The 12,221-nt window shown below is 32.9% G+C and overlaps 2 protein-coding genes across 3 annotated transcripts in view; both read right to left on the reverse strand.

The window, feature by feature from the left end:
- ergic3 (ERGIC and golgi 3) overlaps window positions 1–5,890 on the reverse strand; it is a 32,518-nt gene extending 26,628 nt beyond the window's left edge. For both annotated transcript variants that reach the window (XM_083938548.1, XM_083938547.1), the window contains exons 1-2: window positions 5,756–5,890; window positions 966–1,036 (exon numbers count right to left, since the gene is read on the reverse strand). In XM_083938548.1, coding sequence (XP_083794674.1) covers window positions 966–1,036; window positions 5,756–5,843 — 159 coding nt within the window. In that variant the 5' untranslated portion in view covers window positions 5,844–5,890. The remainder of the gene's footprint in view (window positions 1–965; window positions 1,037–5,755) is intronic.
- Window positions 5,891–9,073: 3,183 nt separating this feature from the next.
- The window catches only part of LOC310965893 (homeobox expressed in ES cells 1-like), a gene marked incomplete at both ends in the record, with an annotated part of 4,649 nt that continues 1,501 nt past the window's right edge, over window positions 9,074–12,221 (reverse strand). Inside the window, 3 exons of the mRNA XM_083939642.1 lie at window positions 9,074–9,274; window positions 10,787–10,888; window positions 11,283–11,464. Coding sequence (XP_083795768.1) covers window positions 9,074–9,274; window positions 10,787–10,888; window positions 11,283–11,464 — 485 coding nt within the window. The remainder of the gene's footprint in view (window positions 9,275–10,786; window positions 10,889–11,282; window positions 11,465–12,221) is intronic.

Here is a 12,221-nt window from a genome sequence, read left to right on the forward strand (position 1 = left end):
CGCGTGTGTGTGGCTTTGTTTACAAATCTTTCCACAGACCTCGGAGTTTTTGTGCGTCTTGTCGACTGTTTTTGAATCTTTTCATCGACCAAATCTGCAGTAAACACTCCACCTCCGCATCACACCAACGTGAACCTTTCACCACCATTCTTGTTGTTGTTAAATGTCCGCGCATGGTCTGTCCTTCTATTTACATGTCCGAACAGGCGGACATAACGCTACCGCCGTAGGGCTCGTGCTCGTACACGTGCGCACGCTCGTGCTCGTACATGTGCAAACGGCTCCGCTAAAGCCCACCTCTTTCAAGCGGGCTGTGGGCGGCTGTTATGCGCGGAACGGGTGCACTCACACTGCTTAAAGGTACTAGGCTTTAGCTGAAAAACCGGTTTTGGCCCGGGACAGAACGACAGTGTGAGTGCGCCCTAATATAGAGCTGAACCGATTCGTCATTTTTTTCTGAATGACGTATTTCAAAGAAACTCATGAACTCATCTCTGGTAAACACAAGATTTTAAAAGTTACTCATGATTCTTGGTGGAAAAACTGAGTTCTGTCGATTAAATCGTCTAATCAAGTAGTTAACTAACTTTAATCAAGGACAACTCTTAACTCAAATTAACCAGAAGGACGCTCAGAGAGCAAAGACTTTTTCCAAGTCAGGAACTTTTCCGATTATTCCGACACCACATGAATGCAGCGTAAATGCCACGTCGTGCAACGTTAACGAAAGTAAAACGTAATTTTTGTATCGCAACATGAATCAGATCCATTCCAACATTTAATGAGTTCTTCTTTAGCTCGTTCTTCACCCTTCAAACATATTTCATGAAAACTTATAATAGTATTTTTTACGTAATTCTGCAGAGAAACAAACAAACAACATGGACCGAAAACGAAACCTCCTCAGCGTAAGGAATTCAAATTTAAGACAATACCAAATGATCAGATGTTGTGGATGAACTCACCTCTTTAGTGAGATAGTACTGCAGCTCGGAGATGAACAGGATCAACATGATGACGCCGCTGATGATGGTCACTGCACAGACACGGAGAAATACATTACAATAAAAGTTAAACCAGCGCTGCATCGATGTGTTCAACACTTTAAGGTTGCAGCTGATCTTAATTACTGTACATATATATATATATATATATAAATAATAAAGTATAAATGTTATATGAATAAATGTACTAAAGTAGAAGTATGAAGTAGAAGAAACGGGTTTTTTTGCCTCCACTGGTCGTTCTTACCTCTTAACTGTCTTTGTAACATGTACATTAATTAATAAAGTAAAATCATATTTTAAATATATCTATAAAAAAATGATAACTTTATTTTATAGCACCTTGAAAACCAATGTTACAAAGTGATTTGACAGACAAAGTAAAAGCTAAAGCACATACGAATCCATACTATTTATATTTAAACAAACAACAACAAAGCACGATAAACAATCGGACGATCAGTAAAAATTAGAAATTAATAATAAAATTGAAATGAAATCAACAGATAAGGCAAAAAAGACGATAAAAGATAAAAATAAAATAAAATACACCTCAAAAATATTTTCTTGTTAAAAAAAATGAGAAAATACTTTAATTATTTTGCATTTATTACATATTAAATATACACAAAAACCGGCTTTACCACGCGATTATTTAATTTAGCCTATGTTTTACTGGAATAACCAGAGAACAGGCTGATAAATCTTAATATACAGATAAAATATTTAGTCATTATCCTTAAAAACGCCTTTAAAGTTCGGTGACATCACAAAAGCTTCATTAAAAGATGAATCAGCTGCTGAGAAAATGTCACAGACTGAATAAAGGTGCATTTTCTTTTTCTGCGTATAAGAATTACATTATTACAGAATAATGTAATAAAATAAAATAAAAAATAAATAAGATAAAATACGATAAAATATTGGAAAATAGGCTTTAATTATTTCACTAAAATTAATAATAACAAGCACATAATTTAACATTTTCAGAAAATCTGATGTGAAATATTTTGAGTTTATATTTTGCAATAAATTCTTGTTAAAAATAAGAAAATACTTTAATTATTTCGCATTTATTACGTATTAAATATACACAAGAACTGTATAATATAATTAAATTAAATTAAATCAACAGATAAGGTAAAATATATTGATTGATAGATATTGAAAACAAAAATTAATAATAAGCACATAATTTAACATTTTCAGCAATATTTTGAGTTTATATTTTGCTCTGAAGTTCTTAATAAAAAAGAAAATACAGACACTATTTTACATTTATTACACATTGAATTAACACAAAAGTACTGTAATAATGTGATTAAAATTAAATTAAATCAACAGATAAGGTAAAAAAAATATGATGATATTGAAAATAAGCACATTATTTTACATTTTCAGAAAATCTGATGTGAAATATTTTTAATTAATATTTTGCAATAAATTCTAGTTAAAAATGAGAAAATACTTTAAATATTTTGCATTTATTACGTATTGAATTAACACATGAGAACTGTAATAATGTAATTAAATAAAATGAAATCTACAGATAAGCTACAAAAAATGTAGTTAAAAATAACTAAATAATAAATTAATAATAAAAAGCACATAATTTAACATTTTCAGAAATATTTAGAGTTTACATTTGCAATAAAATCTTGTTAGAAAAAGGGAAAATACTTAAATTATTTTGCATTTATTACGTATTGAATTAACACATGAGAACTGTAATAATTTAATTAAAATAAAATAAAAAATAAATAAATAAAATAGGATAAAATATTGGAAAACAGGCTTTAATTATTTCACTAAAATTAACAATAACAAGTAATAATAATTTAACATTTTCAGAAAATCTGATGTGAAATATGTTGAATTAATATTTTGCAATAAATTCTTGTTAAAAATGAGAAAATACTTAAATTATTTTGCATTTATTACGTATTAAATATACACAAGTACTGTAATAATTTAATGAAAATTAAATGAAATCTACAGAAAAGGTACAAAAAATGGGCTTTAATTTTGTCATTCAAATTAAAAATAACTAAATAATAAATTAATAATAAAAAGCACATAATTTAACATTTTCAGAGATATTTTGAGTTTATATTTTGCAATAAATTCTAGTTAAAGTGGGAAAATACTTTAATTATTTTGCATTTATTACGTATTGAATTAACACAAGAGAACTGTAATAATGTAATAAAATAAAATAAAAAATAAATAAATAAAATAGGATAAAATATTGGAAAACAGGCTTTAATTATTTCACTAAAATTAAAAACAACAAGCACAAAATTTAACATTTTCAGAGATATTTTGAAAAGAAATCTTGTTAATAATAATAATAATATTTTGCATTTATTACGTATTAAAGCGCACAAAAACAGGCTTTACTGTGCAATTATTTAATTTAGACTATGAATAACTGGAATAAATCTTAATACACAGATAAAATATTTAGTCATTATCCTTAAAAACGCCTTTAAAGTTCGGTGACATCACTAAAGCTTCATTAAAAGATGAATCAGCTGCTGAGAAAATGTCACAGACTGAATAAAGGTGCATTTTCTTTTTCTGCGTATAAGAACTGTAATAATGTAATAAAATAAAATGAAAAATAAATAAATAAAATAGGATAAAATATTGGAAAACAGGCTTTAATTATTTCACTAAAATTAAAAATAACAAGCACATAATTTTACATTTTCAGAAATATTTTGAGTTTATATTTTGCACTTAATTCTTGTTAAAAATGAGAAAATACCGACATTATTTTGCATTTATTACGTATTAAAATTACACAAGTACTGTAATAATGTAATAAAACTTATAAGGACAAATTTACCTTACAGATAACGTAAAAAGATGTTGATAAGATATTGAAAAACAGGCTTTAATTATTTCATTTAAATTAATAACAAGCACAAAATTTAACATTTTCAGAAAATCTGATGTGAAATATTTTGCAGTAAAATTCTTGTTAAAAAATGAGAAAATACTTAAATTATTTTGCATTTATTACGTATTGAATTAACACATGAGAACTGTTATAATGTAATTAAAATAAAAGGAAAAATAAATAAATAAAATAGGATAAAATATTGGAAAACAGGCTTTAATTATTTCACTAAAATTAATAATAACAAGCACAAAATTTAACATTTTCAGAGATATTTTGAAAAAAAAATCTTGTTAAAAATGAGAAAATACTTACATTATTTTGCATTTATTAGTTATTTAGTTTAGTTTATTATTAGCATTAAAGCGCACAAAAACCGGCTTTACCACGCGATTATTTAATTTAGACTATGAATAACTTGAATAAATCTTAATATAGAGATAAAATATTTAGTCATTATGATTAAAAACGCCTTTAAAGTTCGGTGACATCACAAAAGCTTCATTAAAAGATGAATCAGCTGATGAGTAAATGTCACAGACTGAATAAAGGTGCATTTTCTTTCATATTTGTTTCTCTTTTGTTGAAATGTTAAAATGTTTCTATTGTTCTGCAAACACACGTTTCAGGCTGTGACCTGATGCGTTTGATACATTTGTAGCATTAAAGGAGGAATGGTCTCTGTGTGTGTGTGTGTGTGTGTGTGTGTGTGTGTGTGTGTGTGTGTGTGTGTGTCTGTGTGTGTGTGTGTGTGTGTGTGTGTGTGTGTGTGTGTGTCTCTCTCTCTGTGTGTGTGTGTGTGTGTGTGTGTGTGTGTGTGTGTGTGTGTGTGTGTGTGTGTGTGTGTCTCTGTGTCTCTGTGTGTGTGTGTGTGTGTCTCTCTGTGTGTGTGTGTGTGTGTGTGTGTGTGTGTGTGTGTCTCTCTCTCTGTGTGTGTGTGTGTGTGTGTGTGTGTGTGTGTGTGTGTGTGTGTGTGTGTGTGTGTGTGTGTGTGTGTGTCTCTTTCTGTGTGTGTGTGTGTGTGTGTGTGTGTGTGTCTCTTTCTGTGTGTGTGTGTGTGTGTGTGTGTCTCTCTCTGTGTGTGTGTCTCTGTGTGTGTGTGTCTCTCTCTGTGTGTCTGTGTGTGTGTGTGTGTCTCTGTGTCTCTCTCTGTGTGTCTGTGTGTGTGTGTGTCTGTGTGTGTGTGTGTGTGTGTGTGTGTGTGTGTGTGTGTGTGTGTGTGTGTGTGTGTGTGTCTCTCTCTTTCTCTGTGTGTGTGTGTGTGTGTCTCTTTCTCTGTGTGTGTGTGTGTGTGTCTCTTTCTCTGTGTGTGTGTGTGTGTGTCTCTTTCTCTGTGTGTGTGTGTGTGTGTCTCTTTCTCTGTGTGTGTGTGTGTGTGTCTCTTTCTCTGTGTGTGTGTGTGTGTGTCTCTTTCTCTGTGTGTGTGTGTGTGTGTCTCTTTCTCTGTGTGTGTGTGTGTGTGTCTCTTTCTCTGTGTGTGTGTGTGTGTGTCTCTTTCTCTGTGTGTGTGTGTGTGTGTCTCTTTCTCTGTGTGTGTGTGTGTGTGTCTCTTTCTCTGTGTGTGTGTGTGTCTCTTTCTCTGTGTGTGTGTGTCTCTCTCTCACTCTCTTTCTGTCTCTCTCTCTCTCTCTCTCTCTCTCTCTCTCTCTCTCTCTCTCTCTCTCTCTCTCTCTCTCTCTCTCTCTCTCTCTCTCTCTCTCTCTCTCTCTCTCTCTCTCTCTCTCTCTCTCTCTCTCTCTCTCTCTCTCTCTCTCTCTCTCTCTCTCTCTCTCTCTCTCTCTCTCTCTCTCTCTCTCTCTCTCCCCCCCCCCCCCTCTCTCTCTCTCTTATAAAAGCAGCCTCTCACCGGTCGCTCCTCCCCACGTCTTCACTCGGAAATCCTCCAGAGTTTTGGGATAAGCATCAAACTGCTTCAGTTTATTCAAAGTGTCCATTTTTCCTGCGCCGCTGAAAACAAACGCTACCGACGGATTCCTGCACCGCTCCAGACACACATCGGTGCTGCGCTTTCACTTCCGGGACACGCACGGGGGCACGGCTCAGCCAATCAGCGGCGGCCGCGTAAATTACTGTGTTTTCTGTCTTTTTTTAAAAATTAAAGAGTAAAAACACACAAAAACAGCTTATTATTTATTTATTTATTTCATTTTAATAAACACATTTATTTACTTATTTTTGTATATTTTTAAATAAATGAATGAAAAATAATAAATGGCTAAATTACTGTGTTTTCTGTCTTTTTTTTTAAATAAAAGAGTAAAAACACACAAAAACAGCTTATTTTTTATTTATTTATTTCATTTTAATAAAGGTATTTATTTACTTATTTTTGTTTATTTTTAAATAAATAAATGAAAAATAATAAATGGATAAATTACTCTTTTTTATGTCTTTTAAAAAAAATAAAGAGTAAAAACACACAAAAACAGCTTGTTATTTATTTATTTATTTAATTTTAATAAACACATTTATTTACTTATTTTTGTATATTTTTAAATGAATAAATGAAGAACAATAAATGGATAAATTACTCTTTTTTATGTCTTTTTTGAGAAAATTAGAGTAAAAACACACAAAAACAGCTTATTTTTTATTTATTTATTTCATTTTAATAAAGGTATTTATTTACTTATTTTTGTATATTTTTAAATGAATAAAAGAAAAATAATAAATGGATAAATTACTCTATTTTCTGTCTTTTTAAAAAAATTAAAGAGTAAAAACACACAAATAACACAACATAATCAGTTATTTCCTTATAGTCTGTATGTGTTTGGACTTTTTAAATGAAATAAATACACAATAATATTCAAGAAGCTTATTATTTATTTATTTCATTTTAATAAACGTATTTATATCTGTATATTTTTAAATAAATGAATGAAAAGACAATAAATGGCTAAATTACTCTTTTTCTGTCTTTTTTTTTTATTATTTTAATTTAATTTAATTTAATTAAAAAAAATATACCACCCAGTACTCTGGTCGTCATGGATCCGGTTTCAAGAAGGAAATAATAATAATCCACAACATGATCAGTTATTTCCTTATAGGCAATGTCTGTATGTGTTTGTACTTGTTTATGTTTCAAATGTTTTTTTTCAAATGTTTTTTCTTTTTTAATGTTTTCAGTATTTGTTGCATAATACATATTAAATTTGGTAATGCATCCATCTTTGGTTTATGCCATGCTTTATTATTTTGTAATAATATATTATTATATATATATATATATATATATATAAAATAGTATATATATTCAAGAAGCTTATTATTTATTTATTTCATTTTAATAAAGGTATTTATTTCCTTATTTTTGTTTATTTTTAAATAAATAAATGAAAAATAATAAATGGATAAATTACTCTTTTTTTTGTCTTTTTTTAAAAAAGAAAATACCAAAATTAAAGAGTAAACACACAAAAACACAACATAATCAGTAATTCTTCTTCTTCTTCAAATAGAAATACTAAATTACAAATACCTCATAGTTGTACTTGAGTAAATGTAGTTACTGTTCAACACTGCAAGGACACAAGAGGTTGTTTTTTAAACTTTCAATGTGAATACAATTTATTCTTGCGTGCATTTGTTTTATTTGTGAATTAATTTTAAGTTTGTATTGATTTGTTTGAGTTGCGTCTATGTCTTTTTTTACAGTTTTAATCTTATTTTATATTCATTCATTCATCTTCAACCGCTTATCCCGGGGTCGGGGTCGCAGGGGGCTGGAGCCGATCCCAGCTGACTTTGGGCGTGAGGCGGGGTCCACCCTGGACAGGACACCAGTCTATCACAGGACACATAGAGACGAACAGAGACAGACAACCATTCACACCTACGGGTGATTTAGAGTCATCAATGAACCGAACACCTGCATGTCTTTGGACTGTGGGAGGAAACCGGAGAACCCGGAGAAAACCCACGCAGACACGGGGAGAACATGCAAACTCCACACAGAAAGGCCCCAGACGGGATTCAAACCAGGAACCTTCTCGCTGTGAGGCAACAGTGCTAACCACCACACCACCGTGCATAACTTTCTTTAAATAAATACACATTGAAAACAAGAATAACAACATTAGCAATGTATCATGTTGGACCTTTGTGTGAATTTTCTCTCTGGTATTGAAACCACCGTCCAAGACGTGAGCAGTAAAAACCTGCAGCACGTAACGCAACAGCCGTGAAACTTCATGCACTACGGGGAAGGACAGACACAATTCAAATACTTTAGTTTTAATTAGACTTTGTACAGTTTAGAGAACAGAAACCTATTCACATATTAAGACACTTAACATTACAAACTGGTCAACGATTAACTTCATTCTCAATTTAAGGATTTGTTGTTTGGTCTAAAAAATGGTGAAAAATGGCGGTCAGTGTTTCCCAAAAGCCCGAGACGACACTTTAAAATGTCTTATTTCCTCCACAACTTAAAGATATTCAGTTTATTTTCATAGAGGAGTAAAAAATATGAGGAAATATACACATTTAAGAAGCTGCAATTGGAGAATTTGTACTTTTTTCTTTAAAAAAATTACTCAAACTGAATATTTAATAATCAAAATAGCTGCGGATTCATTTAATAGTTGACAACTAATCGATAAATCAGTATTAGTATGTTTGATAGAGGAAACATGTCCGTCCACGGGCGCACGAGTACGGCAGTTCTGACGTCCTTTATGTGCGCCTGTTCAGACATAGAAGAAAGAAGGTCGGACCATGTGCGGACATTTAACAACAACAACAATGGTGGCGAAAGGTTCACGTTGGTGTGATGCGGAGGTGGAGTGTTTACTGCAGATTTGGTCGATGAAAATGTTCAAAAACAGTCGACAAGACGCACAAAAACTCTGAGGTCTATGGAAAGATTTGTAAACAAAGAGACGCATCGTGATGACGTCATCAATGCGTGTGACGTGTTACGGCGTGATGACGTATAGGCAGGCAAGAAGCATTCGCCGAGGCCCAGGTAGTGTGAGTACAAACGGGCCTGGGGTGCAGGGGGAGAGGGAGGGGGGGGCAAGTACCCTAAAGCCTGGGGCGCGGTGCGGAAGGACAGTGTGAGTGCGCCCTAAGTGACATTTGGAACGAAGGAAGAAGAAAGACACACGTTGGTAGAAACAGTTGAATCAACGCAAACAGAAACAGGCTCAGTTCATCAGCATCGCTCCTCCTCTTCCTCCACCTCCAGCTGCAGACGAGAGGCGAGCCGCTGGGCGAGCTCCACGTCCTGCTCGGCCTTCAGCTGATCTACGACCTCATGTCTGACCCCGAGGTCGGCCACGGCCGTCTGAACCAGCTGCAGGCGTGTTTCTCTGAGGGAACGCCTTAGCTTGGCTCGCCGGTTCTGAAACCAGATCTGACAAAGAGAGAGAGAAAGTTAATGTGGCACAGGAAGCACAGGAAGAGCTGCTTGTCTTTAAGTCCAACACACTTTCATGTAGAGAATTCTGTCTATATTGTAAATAGCGCAGATCCCGCTCAGAACGGGCCGATCGTGCGGCTCCTGAACGTCGATCAGATGAACGGTTTGTGTCTAATCTATCACCTTAGCTGTGCTTGTTTCTACTACTCTGCTGTATTAATAAGTCATATTCACATTACTATAGATGTTATTATAGTTACTGGAAGTGTGTCTGTCTCTGTCTTTGTCTCTGTCTTTGTCTCTCTCTGTCCATCTGTCCGTCTTTTCTCTCTCTCTCTCTCCTTCTCTTCCTCTCTCCGGTGCAGACAGATGTGCGTCCTCCACAGAGCTGGGTCTGTCTGACGTTCCTGTCTGTTATAGTGAAGGTATTCAACGCCACCGTACTCTACGGGGGAATTGTTGGGTCTATGTAAATCATAAATAAGTCATAGAGTGTGGTCTTTACCTACTCTGTAAAGTGTCCTGAGATAACTTATGTTATGATTTGGCACTATAAATAAAATTGAATTGAATTGAATTGAATTAATACATACACAGACAGAGTCCTTCCTTTATACTTAGCTGACAATGCTACAGTGCCACCTATTGGCACCAAATGTGTCATAGGCACTCACATATCAAAGCTACACGTCCACCAAATGTGGTTTCAGTAGCACAAAGCTTTCAGGAGATATGGTAGTTTGTGTAATATAAAAGCCACCCACAGCATTTTGAGCGAAGTTTGAGGGACAGGTGCAGAAAAACTGTACAGAATATCACAAATCTGTAAAAAGTAACCTTTTTTCTGATTAATTAATCCAGAGATTTCTATTTTTGACACTGTTTAGTTAAATATATATTTCTATTTCATTTTTACTTTCATCTCCAGGGAGACGTGCAAAGTAAGAATTTAATTGTGCAGTCTGTCTTAACTGAACATATGACAATAAACATCTTGAATCTTGAATTGAATCTTGAATGTTCTGAACCACATTTGGTGACGATTGCTCCTGATTCTGTACAGTTTTTCTGCACCTGTCCCTCAAACTACGCTCAAAATGCTTTGGGTGAGGCTTATATTACAAAAACTACCATATTTCCTGAAAGCTTTGTGCTATTGAAACCACATTTGTTGATGATTGCTCCAAATTTGTAGGAGGAATAGCGAAAAAGATAGATTCGGTGAAATGGCGTGGCTTATTCGTCTCCATATGAGCCACGTAGTCTTAAAAGTCACAGGTCCAAACGTATTGAATTATGTGTGCCACCAATGGCCAAATTGCACCAAATTCAACACTGCACACCCCTGGGTCCCCAGCAATGCACCTGCCAAGTGTGACGTAGATCAGGTGGACGGTTCTCCAGATATGCACCTTACACACACACACACACAGACACACACACACACGCAGACAGACGCACAGAGATTCCTCACTTTATATTAAGGGTGAATTGAATTGTATGAACCTGTATTCTGTCCTCGTCCAGGTCGAGTCTGCCTGCCAGCTGCTCCCTCAGCTGGATACCTGGATAACAGTTCACCTGAAACACTGTCTCCAGTACGTTCACCTGCGCGCACACACACACACACACACACACACACACACACACACACACACACACACACACACACACAGAAAAAGAGAGAGATTAACAGACATGTCATCTTTAACTTCTCTACACAACTGATCTGAATGAAAGAAAATCATTTCTTGGACTTTATTTGTCTGAATAAATAATAAAATAGAATAAAATAGAAACACTTTATTGATCCCAAGCTGGGAAATTGCCGTGTAACAGCAGCTTCACACACACACACATCAAAGCAGTAATATAGAAATACAATATAACAGATATGAAAAATATATATGCATAAATAAAATATAAAATGCATAAATAAGCGAACTAATTATAGTGCAAATGTAAAAACAATAATCTAAGTAACTGATTGATTGATTGATACCTGGCTGCTGGTGAAGGCAGTGCGTGGTCTGCGTCCGATGTACCAGTTCGACGTCGGCCTGTTGGAGCTGAGCTGCTGCTGATGATGATGATGATGATGATGATGATGATGCTGTTGTTGATAGTAACGTTGTTGTTTCGAGCACACGCTGCTTCCTCTGTTCTCTTTCTCCGCTCCGACATCTGAATTCATGGGAAAAATCAGAGATTATATGCACGTTATACACCTCTCATTATCAAAATATGACAAATAATGAACTCACAACATTAAACCTCCAGTCCTATGAAATCAGACTTAAATGTCCAACCCAACACATTTTACAAATATATATATATATATATATATATATACATATATGTATATATATGTTTATTGTTATTTTTTAACAATAAATATACATATATATCAAAACAGTATATATACAGTATGTATATATATATATATATATATATATATATATACAGTATATATATATATACAGTATATATATATATATATACTGTATATATAAAATATATATATATATATATATATATATAAAATATATATATTTATTGTTAAAAAATAACAATAAATTCCACTATCTCAAGCACCTACTATTGGTAAAATTAAAAAACATACAAAACACTTTTTTATTTTTATTTTAATAGTTTAATGGTTTAAAAATATATATATATTATATATATATATATATATATATATTGTAGTTTAATAGTTTAATAGTTTAAAATATATTTCATTTATATATATAAAAAAGAAATATATATATATAAAGTAGTTTAATAGTTTAATAGTTTAAAATATATTTTAAATATTTCATTTTTATATATATATTAAAAAATATATAAATAAAATATATAAATATATATATTTTTTTCTTTTAAACTATTTTTTATAACTATTTAAAAAATAAGTGTTTTGTATGTTTTTTAATTTTAC

This window comes from Echiichthys vipera (assembly GCF_963691815.1).
Source record: "Echiichthys vipera genome assembly, chromosome: X".
Taxonomy (NCBI): Eukaryota; Metazoa; Chordata; class Actinopteri; order Perciformes; family Trachinidae; genus Echiichthys; species Echiichthys vipera.